Raw genomic sequence first — 14,776 nt, 5'->3', positions numbered from 1 at the left:
TGAAGTCATGAGGGAAATACGTATAAGGACTCTTCTGGCCAAAGCCTTCCTACGGTTGTACAGTGAGGAGGTAATTGGTTTTCTATGATTCTCCTTAGTTTCGATTTCCAGAGGTGCCGAACAGTCCCACAAGATCCCACAATGTTGCATCACCCTATATAGTTTGAAAATTATTATTTCGCAACATAGCCGCTCACACGCGTCATAGCGTACAGGAAGCGGATTCAGTGTAACGACCGACGGAGAAAAAATTAATGGAAATAAGTCTGTTGCGGAATCGAACGTCCGATTAACGACCCAGTTGCGTGCCGCTACTGCGCTCTTTGGGTGCGCCGGGCGTCTGCAAACTTGTCGATGATTAGACGTAATCATCCTTATTTTGAAACGTAAGTGTCGCCTTGAGTATGGGACTCAAAATCGATAAATGACCACACCATACAGCAATAACTTCTAAAGAAGTAGGCGACTCATGAACTTATCGCGAACAACGGTCAAATGACTGAATCCGTGAAAATGTGACCCAGAGTTGCCAGGCGGAGCCGGGCGGCGCTTTCGCAGTTTTCATGGGAAACAAAGCTTCCTAAATTGAATGGGTAGAAGGATTTTAGACAACGTTGAGTTGACTGGCGCGCTTTTTACTCTTGCGGTAGAACTAGAGTCACTGAATAGCTTTACAGTACTGCAACTGATGGTCAACCGCAAGTTCTACGCCAGGGGACGCCGTGTGGGAACGCCATATTGGCTCCGTTAAGTTCGTCTGCTACGTTAATGACGGATCCGGTCTGTAGACCTTCGTTCTTTCTTCTTTATTCGACCGCGCTTTTGCGTCTTCCATGACGACAATGCATCAAGACGCTGTAAAAAATCGCACGTGCTGTTACTATGGTCTGTTACGGTCAACGCGATTTAAAATATGTTTGCCGCGGCACACGGTCGTTTTGCTGGAAACAAACTGCAGTCTGAAAAAAAATTAACTTCACCGCATAGCGCACTCCTAGCCAGCCCTCAACTCGAATGACGTAGGTCTCTCCACTATTTGTTGAAAACGGGAGGCGTACGCCTTTTTGTGCATCGCTTATGCCGTACATAATTGGTAATAATTGGTACAAAAAAGGGGTACTTCAGTGTTCAACAAATCAGGGGCGAGAACGATGTCACTAGGTGTGATAGTTGGCTAGGAGCGTGCTATGCGGTGACGTTCATTTGTAAGAGTGTGTGCTTCCACTGGCGTGTCAACAAAACGCCGCCGAGTTGCAGATTTTGTCCAATGGGAGAGCGGCGATATCAATGTTGCCAGACGGCTGTCGGCATAGTGCCGGGAAAAAGGAACGCAATACCCTGAGCGAAGCTATTCAGTGACTCTAGGTGGAACGTATAAAAACCAATCGCGAGACGTTCTGGCTAGTCATGGCTAGCGGCAGCTGTGGCCCAGGTTGAACTTGGATTCCATTTCTAGCACACTACCGTGCTCTATAAGCCAACTTCGGAGCACAACGTATCCGGACAAAGTTGGATTGACAGAAATATTTTCAGCCTTCGTGTTGTGCTCTTTACGTGTCTTGCCCATCGCTCACTTGCCTATCACGGAGCGCATCCGGACAAGTTCTACTTCGTCCGAGATTTGGGTGTGGTATCTTTTTATGATGCAAACAATGGGTCACAATATGGCTGCCACCGACGTTTGACAGTTTGACGCGCCGAATGGGAAGAAATTCAGGAAGAATGGCGCCTTAGACATATTTGTAAAGAACCATTGATGTTCACAGCAGGGTTTGCGCAAATCGACAAAAGAAAAACGTCGTAACTGGAAAGTACGTAACGTTATTCTAAGACGTGCAGTGTGTGTAGCCGTTGCAGGAGCACGCCAAAAAAGTGGCAAGACTTCGGGCTCCAAAGGTGGGAAGAGTTCGCAGAGTAATGGAGGACTGAGTACGAACAAAGCGGATGACTACTGGATCAGTCGAGAGACGACGACATAGCATGACCTTCGGCGGAGAGACATCTCCCGCGGTGACTTCAAGTGCCTGATGGCGACGCCCCTCCAGAAGACTCCCGGTGGGGTGCCCTCATCCCGGGCTCCAGGGAGGACACGCCGCGGGACATTCTGCTTTGTTGCTTCGGTTTTACTACGGTACGTTGGTCATTTTATACGCGAAACATAAAATTGGACCTGGGCGCGCTTTGGCATAAAGGCAGATATAGAGCTATAGTAGTGTTCAGCTTAAGAAGGAAAAGAAATCTAGTCCGTCGGCTCCCAAAATATTACTGCGCTGCAGATAGGATGGCTGGACACACAGCACGCACGCTTCTAATTCATTTTGCTCACTCTGAGAGAAACTGATGTTCTGAGGCTGGAACAACATAGAAGGGGCAGATACAAACAAAGCCTCAAATTGCCTAAGAAATCAAGGATGAAAGATGAAAGTCGCTGAAAAGGTTAGCCAGCTGTAGTTTCATCTTTCATTGCTCACTCTGCTTCTGTATTGGCTGTTAAGACCGGTCGCATGACACTACGTAGTCCTCCTTGCCACTCCCGTACCACTGGCGCGCTATTGCGTCTACTTATCTCCAACGGCGTATGTAGTTGATGAACTACATTTTTTTTCCTTCTTAAGTTGAACACGGCTCTAGTGGATATAGCTGAGCTCAATATGCCTTTGGCTTTCCAAAGGCTCTTTGCCCTTGGCTGCTAGCTTAGGTTCCGCTGGAGGTACGTTTCGAAGCAGTACGTTTTCAAACGTTGCTTCTGGATGATGCAGCTTTGTGGATGGTGGTGGTGATGGTGATGGTGAAAGGGCTCGCCGTTGTCGGCCTCACAGAGGTGAGCAACCTCACGACTCACCCCCTGGGGGGAAAGTGCGTCCTGGGCCGACTTCTAGAGGAACTGTGCCGACATATTTGCGGAGATGTACGCAGCTTGCACCAATACCACCTGGTGACCGCCGAATAGCTCTTCACGTGGCAACAGTAAATTTATATTAGAATTCTAATGGTGGAGCAGTTTACGATAGTTGCTATCCAACACCTCTTATACCCAGTCCAATACAACTAGATTGCGCATGCAATGGGGGGGGGGGGGGGATATCTTTATTACGAAAAAAAAAAGCAAACAGAAAAGAAAGGTCAGCAAGACAGGTGTCGACTTGCGTGCAATGAATACTATAAGGTACCAACCGGGAATTGATATTTCTTTCGCCGTTGACCAAGATACGGCCTTGATATCGCTAAGCAACTGACGCATTTCGTAGAAGAACTGATAGAACATGCACACTGTTTCACATTGCACTATTACACATTTCACTATTACACCACCGATGGGGCATAGAGCCCCTGGCAATGAAACTCCTCAATAGTACTCTCGAAATAAAGTTGTTAAATTGTTAATACGGGTCTGCGTGTTTCTATGCCCATTCATTATACTTGTTCGTGGTCGCTAATTAGGTCATTGATTAAATCGCCATCTCCCTTTTCTACAATCATTTTTCTACCCCTGATCCTGTCCCCCTAAAAGCCAAATTACGAGTGTTCTTTTTTTTCTTCTTATTTTTTTTGCAAGTGCACCAAGTCTAAGACCACGTGGAGCGGAAATTTACGCTAAACAAAGCGAACAGATGTCGTGTTTGCCTAGCATCAGCTGAGAACGGCGTTTAGCTGGTAACGGCGCAATAGCACCTGGCAACAACGTCGTGCAAGAAAAAGCCTGAGCAATACACTCAAGTCCCGTTTCCCCTCATTAGTCTGTAGAGCAGCGCACGGAACGTGCATGCTGCCTCCTCCACTTGGAGCACACATTTCCAAGCTTTGCTGGCGCTGTTTGTACGACAAATGCGGCGGAATTCGAACGTCTCCGTTATTGCATCATTAGTCTTGCTTTGACTAAGTATATTTGCCTCTTTCCTATGCTGCCTAAAGTACAAGGGCGCGAGAGTTGCTGCAAACGCAACGCAGACGGAGAAAATAAAACGCGTGGAACAGTTTCTCCCGGTGAATACTTTTTCGCATAATTTTTGTTTCCTCCACGATTCCATCGCATGTGTGCCTCGCGTGTAATTTGCATTCCAAGGCTAGAATATCAGCGAAACATTAGCGAGAATTGAGCGAGAGAAAACGTTAGAATACGTGGTATAGGGTTAACAAAAGGGTTAGTCCGATATTAATTCAATGTTTAACTTCAACCTTAACAAAATGTTTTTATTCTAAAATGTTTTATTTGTTGACAATAACTTTGTGAGATTAGCTCCCCCAGCAACAGTAATCGACGGGAAAGTTGAAAGCAAAGGAAATCGAACTGAAAAGAAAATCATCCTCCCTTTGAGAAATTGAAGAATGTCTTCAACGTCTTCGAAATTAAGTTGCATAAATTGTAATTGGAGTCATTATGGCAGCTGTGCAACTACATTACACTCTTATTTTTATGTATTTTCGTTGTACCTGGGCGCACTGCATCACGCAACCTAACGTAACTCAAACTGAACTCTTTCAACACCCCACGCGCACCATCAATTCGCCAAAGCATTTTTTTTTTATCTGGTTCCTCCCGGGTCTATTACGGTTTCTCGGAACTGCACACACTACGTCCTTTGAATCGCATGCACCGCCACGTTTCGCGTACTATCCTTAACTTAACGAAAACGACCCCCCCCCCCCCCATCATGCCAGCCTGACAGAGTATCCACTTCTTGTACCAAATCTATCTGTTCTCGCGGGAGCTCAACATCGTCTTCTAGGATATAGGATCGCGTCTCTGAAAATAAAACGAGTGACAAGCTGGGGCACGAGCGCATTTTTCAAGAATCCCCTCCCGGCGATTGGCTCCATTCCGAGTCCCAAATTGCTCGGTAGAACGGCATAGTCCGCCATTTTTCATCGGGCCGTTTAGTGCCAGCAAGGCAGGCTGCATGCATTCCCTCTTCTGGCCACGTATACGCACAACTATCCTATTCTCCTTGCAGCTTTCATTTTCTTTCTTTTTTTTTTTTTTTTCTCTTTTAACGGGAGAACAATCTCCTGCTGCTCTGTTCGTTTTCCCGTTCATAGACTTCGGCATCTGTTTTGGAGTCGAACGGGTCTCTCTTCTTAATGCCTTCTCGTTAACTTTCTTGCTGTTTTCCTATCGTGAACGCATAGCGTTTTCAAATTGCTTTTTCCGACATCGTTTTACGCTGTGAGAATTTGAACATTAAGGAAACGTTTCTAGTTAAATGTTTCCTGTTGTCGGATCCGCTTGGAGTTCGTATTCGCTTAACGATGCAAGCGCAGCAGGAGGAAGAAGTGGAACGTGTGTACGGCACTGAAGCAGCATTGGTCGCGCCGATACAATAATAATAATAATAGTGCCGTGATTTTGCACGTAAGGTTTGTCTGTAAGCTTTGACGTTGCACGTAGCGTTAGTCGTGACGTTGCCCACCTGTGTGAGGCCGGCAAAGGCGAGTTCTTTCAGCAGCAGCACCACCACCACCAATAGACGATTTGAAAAATACGCGCGCCCCACCAAGTGCGCGGCGCAAGGCACCATGGGAACTTTGAGAGACACTGCTCTGTCGTCTGCTTCGGTTATGGTTTACCCCGACTGACGCTGCTGCGCACACCGGGAATATTGTTCTTCTTATACTTCCGCCTCTGATCGTCTCGTAATGCTCTAAGGCGCTCTAAGGCGCTGCGTGCCACAGGTGGCGCTTGCTTTTGTAAAATGGTCTATTGTTCGCGCCTGTATTGCCTATATTGTTCGCGCGCATAATACAGTTGTAAAAGGAAAATTTATTAAACTCAAGAACAGGATAAGAACTGCTACTTCAAACGTTGTTACACCTTGCTACGCATTGTTGCTACAGTTTGTTTGGAATGTGATGACCTTGATGACTTTGTGACTCTGTTAATTTCTCTTGTCCATTAATAATTTTCTTTTTCTAAAGGTTTTTAAATACATTATTCGGGTCATCATTATTAGTTAATTGATAATAATAATGATGTTGCCCACGAAATAGGACGTTTTTGAGTGGTGGAATGCGTTCCCTATAGTTTTTCCTGGTCTTTAAAGCAGAATTTCATTAGCATAAAACACTGCGGCATGAAAACATTATATTGCTGTGAGAAAAGCATGCCTGTGTATTTCCGCACCATTCTTCAAGCACTGATCTGTGCAATGAATCTCTCTGTTTCAGGAACAAAGTGCCTTGCAAGAACTAAAGCTCAAGAATGCCGACAGAAATGAATGCGCCTTTTTAATATTGTTACGAGACGATCGCTGATTGGACGCCGGAGGAACCCTCTACGTAAGTTCTCTCGTAAGTTGCGAGGACACAGCACCATGCAAGCTGCAAATATGTTCGCCGGTGTTTGCAAAATCCGCTTATACGTCTCTGTAATTCAGTTTGCGAGTCTCACAGTTATTACCCCGGATCGAGTAGCACGCACATTTCTCATTGTAGATTTCGGCTAGCACGCGAAGTGGAAACCTAAACCGTCTACTAAAAGGGAACCGGCAACCCCTTTCCTAATGAATTCGAATCGGAGAATAGATTGCTTCCTACAAATTAATGACATACGGCGAAAGCGAATGGGGGATTATGAGGGATAAAGAAATTGTGTAAAGCTCCTTGTTCGCGGCAACTCTCTCCGAAAGGTTGCCCCGGTGTTCTTGGTCGTAACTTTCCCTGCTGTGGTGAGCCTCGCGTCATTGTGCGCAGTCGTAACTTGCCTCATGATAATAATGGTGATGGTGAATTTGACGGCGATGATAATGGTGACAATTTTTTATAGTGTAAGAGAATAAGAATTTTAAAAATAAAAATCGGACATAAAATGAAATGAAATCAAATCAAATCAAATCAATCAAAGTACACTTTAAAGCACTAATCCGCTTTTTCCACAGGGGTGGCATCCGATGTATTGCTCCGTGTACGAAAGCCTGCTGGGCGAACGCAATGCATCCTGGACAGGTCCTGGTCGCACGTCACAGCAAAGGTCAAGGCGCACGTGACCTTAAAGATGGCGGCGCCCGTGATCGGCGGCCAAACCGCTTGTAAACAATGCGGTTGTTGTTTCTGCGCGACGTTTTGGATGTCTTTCGATGACGGTTATTATTTTTATCCGATAATCTCGCACTAAAACGAGCAGTTTTACGCATAAGGCCTCGTACAGTTGAGGACTTCCAAAGATGTGGTGACGACCGCGCGAAAGCGACTCACTGAGCCGATGCGATGTACTTAAGCTGAGGAGAAATGGGCTACCATGTTGCGGAAGAAGCACCGCATAGTTTACGCTGGCAAAATACGGGGTTATGACGACGAAAATATGTCGGGACGCGGCAAAACGACATGTAAACAAAGTCGCATGACCTCAAAATGACGTTTTCTATGACGTGCGACCAAGACAAGATGGCAGTTTTTCCAAAAGCACCCGCTTGATGGTAGTTACAACAATGGCGGGTTTGTGTCACCCCTGTGGCTTTTTTAGAAAGAGCTAGCGCCACCGCGCGGTTAACTGGCGAAGTAAAATGGTTGTAAATCATGGAGTGCACTAAAACCATGTGCGTGCTGCCTCCGTTGGTCATAAAGGGTTAATTGGACATAACATGCAGTTCATGGAGCTTCCGGGATGTAACGCCGTACCTGGGGGGTACCCATCTGTGATCACAGGATGGAACAAGGTTATCCCCGGTGTTCTGTGCCCGAGCAGCGAGCAAATACTGGACTTCTTTTGCTGTGGGTTCAATCGTTTGCACGGAAACCGAAACAAGCCAAACTTCTTCCCCTTGCTGTACTTTGCTTCGCAACTGCTGAACGAACCTGCTACTACCATATCTTTATCAGAAAGTCTTTCACTCCATAGGTTCACAAAATGTTGCCTCTCACCGCAAAAAAAAAAAAAAAATGTGCATCCGGATACCGCGTGGATACGTAATGGCTGACGACGAATGACAACCAAATTGTTTCGCCAAACTCCCGATAGGATACGCGACCGCCTTGCGCATGCACCGTTAACATTTTATGAAATGGCAATTTCTGACGCAAAAGAGGCCCGTTTGCATAGTGTTAAATTAAGCGATAAATTGAATGATAACACGTGGCCATATAGTGCCATCGTCTTCTACCACATTACACTACACAGGACAAAAAATCGACTTGACTCGTCCGTGTTCTTTTTATTTGTTTATCCTTTATTTTTCCCGAGAGAAGCAGAATTGATCGGGTGACCTGATCTATTTCTCTCTAATATGTCTAACTCATCAATGAGTCAATGAACAAAACATTAAGTTCTCCCACTCTGAAGCATTCTAACGTGTATGTCTAAACTAATCTGTCCAGAGCTCTTCTTTATTGGAAGCAGCGGCCTAGCCGCGTGTACACAAGCATCCGGGGTCCTGCACTGGCAGGTGGTGGGTTCGAATCCCGGCACCGGCTGTGCCGTCTGACGTCTTCCTAGAGTTTTCTGGCACACTTTCCAGACACATATCAGCAGAGTTCCCCGTGAAGTCGGCCCAGGACGCATACTAACACCACTGTCCTCCACTCCTTCATGCTGTCCCTTTTGGTCCACGTTTTTAGAGCCACGGTTGTTTCGCGGCGCTAACACGTAATGGGAAAGAATCGAATTCCATGAGAGAGAGAGAGAGAAAAGAACTGCCACTTTTAAATGCGCCAAAACTACTCATTCCCGAACTGCGCACTCTAAGAAAAAAAAGGAGTAATTTTACTCCTTTTGGGGACTAAATGTATCGCCACAAAAAATAGTCCCTTCCGGGAGTAAATGCACGGGAGTAAATGAATGTCACAGAGCGAACACTGCATTTCACACGCTCTGTTCTATGAGTCCCAGGTACACAATTCGTGTGCATGCATGAAAATACTTTCAATTAAACCGTCAACCGTGGTATATCGAGTGATATATAAAATCTTGCGACATACATACGGTACAATTTTCGAACAAAGAAGCGCTAGCTGTGTCTTACTCTGTGTGGGCGGAAAAATTGCTAAGTTGGCTGAGATATACAGCTTAGGCCATCAAATTGACCAAGAGCATATATTTACATAGACTGTTGCATTCGGAAGACCATTTGCATTCCCGGGGAGTAAATGTAAGGCTTAGGGGACTAAAATGGGGAGTAATTGCAGTCTAGGGGACTAGAAGCTGCGATTACTCCCCATTCTACTCCTTTTTTTCTAGGAGTGCGGAGCTGAATGCTCCGGAAAACTATGCAGCAGGGTTGCAAGTTAGCCACAGAAGAACCAAGCAGGAACCATCAACAAGAAGCCCATATCGCTGCACTAGTATACATGTAGCCTCCTCACCGTATAGTCTTACAAATAACAGCCACACTCCAAATTCGTCGTACAGTTTCCATCTCAAAACGGTGCGCGACAATGTTGACTACAATTTCCACGCCTGCATTAAGGCTGGCTAAATTGCTTCTCGGGGCAATTAAGGCGGAACTCGGGCAAAGTCGAGGAAGCAAGTGCTCTAACAAAGCTCTTAGGAAACGCAGCTTTCGTAGAATTAGTCATTTGCAGACACTGATGGCTTTGAAAAGACACAAACGCTGTGGCGCATATCATTTGGAGCACAATAAAGACGCGTCACTCTAACGTCCCGCTCTTGTTTTGCCAGAAAGTTTGGCCAACTGTCTCGTTACTAGCAAGCTGGCGCTAAGTACCAGCTGCAGCAACGGTGATATTTGGGATACTTGTTGTTTAGACACTGAAGGTAAGCGCCATGCCTATAGTGGCTAAGTGCCAGCTCCCGTGCCTTAGTGGCTACGATGATGGTATGCCACGCTAAGACTGGAGGTGTACTGGGTTTGAACGCGGGCGCCGGCAGTGCTGTCTGGGTGTTTTTCCTCGGTTTTCCTCAGAAGCTTTGAGACAAATGTCGGCAGTTCCCTTTGAAGCCGGCCCCGGACGTATACCGGCAGGCAGATCGCTCGGAAATAGGACGTCATCACCACCACCTGAGTCTAAGTATAGTTGTTTAAAAAACGTCATAGGTAAAGATATAGGTCCTTCATACTTTTTTTTTAAATAAACATACCGCCCCTCCCCCCCTCCTTGATTTGCGGAGGAAAATCGGATGTTGTCAAATCCGCGTGGATAAAATGTAGATACATTAAAGGGGCACTAAAATGCACAAACAAGTTCACTTCAAATTACGTTCCACGCTATGTTAATTTCGTACTTGTTATCATAATTCCGTTACGGAGCTACAATCAAAATTGTAGCGAACTCTTTCTTTCTTCGGCGCTAAGCATTGAACCCCACTTCAGCTCGTGCAACAGTATTTTTAGACCATGCTGCGCGTGCACGCGCGTGCCAAGCCATGGAGCAATCCCGATGAAAAACATAGTGCGCGTTGCGAAGCGGATTCACATCGCTACCCGAAGGACGTTAAGATAAACGTTGTCAGTGGAACATTCGCGAGAACTGTTGTGGGCGACAATTCTTGAATCGGTATTGAAAAATTCAGCAATGGGTATCATGCCGCGCATAGAACACTACTGTCGGACCCGTTCCAAATTCACAAACCCACGTCAGGTACGGTGTCTCTTTGGATGACGCCAAAGACGGCTCTGTTTTCATTGCGTTTTTCTTCTAAACGGTAGCGTTGTGTGAACTAATTTTGTTTGAATTATGCTAATTGAAACACAGACTTTCATTTGAGAGCAAGTTGTTTTTGCATTTTAGTGCCCGTTTAAGCGGAAACATTACTGTGTCTGCCGACGTTGCTGAGATGAAAGCGAAATATAGATAGTAGTAGAACAAGAAACCTGAAAACACTTTTGTTGTGAATGTCACCGACTCCTCAATGAGTGCAATGCTCAGTAATATTGTTCAAGCTGTCACGTGGTGTAGATGTCTAGCGCTACAACGGGTGCATTGCCTGGCGCGAGAACATACAAAATAGTCGACACAGCGGGACACATGCAGATGAGTATCCCGCCCAAAGCAAGGGCGTGCTCTATCTCAGTTCTCTTGCTGCTCATTTTTTATTCGTGAGGGCGCATTGTCCGAGGCAATTTTTATTCATGACCATGGACACAGTTTTTCTCGTTACAGTCGACGAACAAAAAATAATGGCGCAGTGACACATGTTTTTCCTAGGAATTCCTTCCAACATTTATTTGCCCTTAATAGGTGACACCGAAAAGTACTTCAATAATTGAGCTGTTCAAAGCCTCGTCAGGCAACTAGTTTGCCTTTTGCCTCGGCTTCGCCGCTGCTTTTGTTGCAGCGCAACAAAGAATAAAATACAAATAAATACGTCGCGCATAGGGGTCTCTCATACATTCGCGCAATGAAAAAGTGGAGGTACCCAGGTACTAGTACCCAAGTACTAGTACTACTCCTACTAGTACCGCAAAATACTAGTACCCAGGTACTAGTTGGTTGCGTTATAAACTCAATTATTATGCGCATAAAATTTAAGGCCTCACGCAACCCCTGTAAGACATGATTTCTAGAAGAATCGCACAATAGAGCAGCAATGTTGTTGGAGGACATGAGCATTGTTTTGACGGCAACATGGGGGGTCGAGTCACTCGTCCGGAACACAAGACGTGCAGCAACCGCATTACCAAATTGCGACTGTGTTATTATTAATCCAGCTCAGTCCAGGTGTCCGTAAGTCATCATAAGCATAATATATATATATATATATATATAAGCATATACATATATATATATAAGCATAATATATAAAAGCATAAGTCGTCATAATATTTATTTTTACGGTTTCTGAAGTGAGTCTACGCGTGATGATATTTTTTCTGTGGTTAGCGGCAAGAATTCGCCTTCTTCCGGAAAACATCTCTAAATAATACTTCGTCATTGAAGCAGCGTCAAACGTGACTCAGCTCACAGGCGTACTCAACCTAAGACCAGCACTTTAAGCCCCTCCCCAGGGTTTTTCCTATTGGCTGCGATGGCTGCATGGCTGCGATGACCGCAATGCCGTATCACTCTATACGTCCCGACAAGTAGTGCCATTCTGAGAAATGGTAACCAAGGTTTGGGCTGCGGCCAATTCCTATCCACTTTTAGTCCACAGCCAAATCATGGGATTGATAAAATTTTCAAAACGAGATCGTGTCAACACTATACGAGTATATTAAACAGAGATGGGACGAATCCTGGATTTTCCGAATCCGAATCCGAATCCAAGGACGGTTCTGCGAATCCACGGTTCCTACGAATTCTTACTTTAAAAAAAAGTGTTGAAAAAGCCATGGGAAAAACACTTCTAATGAAAAGTATTCTGAAGCAGAATATGATATATTTGTTTAATGAAAAAAAAAAAAAAAAACTGAATAATAGTTCACTTTCAGGAGAAAACATACCCAGATACTTCTTAAATGCAATTTATTTCACACGTTGTTCATCGACTACAGGAAAGACATAAATTCTCGAGTCTGAATTGTTTCCGTAAAACTAAAAAAAAAAAAACAATCAAAAGCAAAAACCGTGCTACTTTTAAACGTGTAATGTAAGAGTTCCTGCCGGAACGCAATGTAAACGGTGGTGGTGGTGGTGATGTTGAAAGGGCTTGCCGTTGTCGGCCTCACGTATGTGGGCAACGTCACGACTGACGCCCTGGGGAAATGTGCGTCCTGGGCCGACTTCTAGGGGAACTGTGCCGACATATGTCTGAAAGCTTCTGAGGAAAACCCAGGAAAAACCCCAGACAGCACAGCCGGCACCGGGATTCGAACCCGGGTACCTCCCAGTCTCGACGTACCGCAATGTAAACAAACATACAGCAAAACATCCGCCGGCCAATCAGGCTTTCGGCGGACTCCACAGGCGCCAAATTTAAAAAGAAACAAACAAACGCGGTTGGTGGATTCGAAAGATTCGACTCGCCGTATTGGGCACTGGGATTCGGATTCCCGAATCACGAATCCTTGCCTAGGATTCGCGGATTCGATTGGTACATCCCGAATATTAAAGTATGACTATGCACGAGTGTATTGAATATATTCAGAACAACACAAATAACCACTCTTGTTCCATTTCAGTGATGTCAATTAACGAGAAGAAAACGAAGCTTCAACGTGCAGCGTCTCTGTGTGACACACTCAAGTTGAGATCGAATGATCGCCCCCTCAGTATTCTGTTTCTGCGCAGCAGAAACATTTCAGTGTGTGAGCTTATGCGTGACAGCTTTCAATTATCTTCTGGAATCTTCTCCAATCTGTGTGCTTCTTTACTGTGCATCATCTGTGTCTCACGGACTGACAAATCAAAAGGAGTTTCTCTCGATAAATAAAGAAAGGCTTATGAAACACGTTCAATGTTTCTTTCCCGTGCGAAACGGAAACATCAGCTTTGTTTGGAAAAAGACAAGCTTTGAACAGCTTTGAGAAGCTTTTTGTCAGCACAAGAAAAGAGACAAGGACGGTGTTCAGGTAAGCGTTTGATCATTCTGCTTGAGAAGAAGCTAAGGAAAACAAAACGAGACATGAAGTTTAAGTGATAGCAAACATCAACACGATTTACGTTAATCATGTTGGTGTCGCAAAGTACGACATAGTTATGCACGTTTTGCATTAATGTTACACTGAGAAAGGTAGTGATATATTTAGTTCAGTCAGTGTTACTTTATAGTTATTAGGGAGTGGTATTTTTAGCGAACACGTTGTGGTAATTTTTTTTACGTCTGTATGTGTACCTGAATGACATGGAATCACAGGAAACGATTTGCATTTGACACTTGCCTATAGGAAATGTTCGTGAGAGTTGCCTTTAATCCCACGTGGGTCAAAGACTCCACCTGTCGCAGCCCGCCTAATCCAAGAAACTGAGACATACCACAGTATGAAGGCATGTTTATGTGCTTTTGCTCGTCGCTTTAGCTCGGTGCCCACATGGCGACACTCGTGCCAGGACTATGTTGCAGCTTCTTCAGCGTTCCTAACGCCATGGGTCTCTGGATCTTCCACCCAATTGGGACTTGGGGCAGTTCCCGCAAGTCTAAGGCAGCAACACATCTTCGGCGGCATAGCCTCTCCATGCTGCCGTCAATGCATGCGGGTTTCTTTTTTGCTATTTGTCATGGGTAATCTTGTAGCTCGAATCGAGTCCCCTTCTCTCTTCAAGCATTTATATGAAGCCCAACTTATAGGTTCACCGTGCGGTAATGGATACAGTGTAGGTCTCGAATAAGATACACAGGTCTGTGCTGGAGCTACTGGGCATCTTCCAGCTTGTCACAAATTCCTCCTAACAAAACTATATCATTACTCCAGTAAATGACGCATTCAAATTGCTCCTCTTGTACTTTTCTTGTTGACGATGTATACGAAACCGGCGTCGAGTCCCTCGATATCATCAGTGTACGATCTGGCATAGTGCTACCTATGCCTCTGGATTGCACAAGTCAACACATAATAAGAGCCCGTAAGCATGGACTGCGGAGCATAATAAGCAGGGTAGGGCGCCTAGAAATACAAGGACTGAAAGAGAATATCGTGTGTGTTTTTGTTTTTTTTCATAATGACTTAAGAACTCCCGCAATCTTCCACGTTTTTGCCGAACATGGTTCAAACTTCCCACGCTCAACCTGAAAATGAAGTGCCACAGCGGCGACTGGCGTTGCAAAGCAGAACTAATCAATATGTGTCGGCGCTACCCAAGTTAGTCATTCGACGGCCAGGTGGCTCCCCTAGATTATTAACCAGCCGGATTTTCATCCGCTTAATTCGCGCACAGATGCCGTTACATTGCCCTCTTAGTTTACTCACGTCTATGACACTACATGATAACATGAATATTTATCTACACAGTG

At 45.1% G+C, this 14,776-nt stretch overlaps 1 protein-coding gene across 1 annotated transcript in view; it reads left to right on the top strand.

The window, feature by feature from the left end:
• The window catches only part of LOC135367123 (hemicentin-2-like), an 82,182-nt gene extending 68,915 nt beyond the window's left edge, over positions 1 to 13,267 (top strand). Inside the window, exons 10-12 of the mRNA XM_064600238.1 lie at positions 1,849 to 2,131; positions 6,163 to 6,273; positions 13,008 to 13,267. Of these exons, the coding sequence (XP_064456308.1) occupies positions 1,849 to 1,979 (131 nt within the window). The 3' untranslated portion in view covers positions 1,980 to 2,131; positions 6,163 to 6,273; positions 13,008 to 13,267. The remainder of the gene's footprint in view (positions 1 to 1,848; positions 2,132 to 6,162; positions 6,274 to 13,007) is intronic.
• The last annotated feature ends 1,509 nt before the right edge of the window (positions 13,268 to 14,776 follow it).

Source organism: Ornithodoros turicata, chromosome 8 (genome assembly GCF_037126465.1).
Source record: "Ornithodoros turicata isolate Travis chromosome 8, ASM3712646v1, whole genome shotgun sequence".
In the NCBI taxonomy this organism is placed as follows: domain Eukaryota; kingdom Metazoa; phylum Arthropoda; class Arachnida; order Ixodida; family Argasidae; genus Ornithodoros; species Ornithodoros turicata.
Note: the sequence above shows the minus strand (reverse complement) of the source record. Positions and strands in the feature narration are given on the sequence as shown.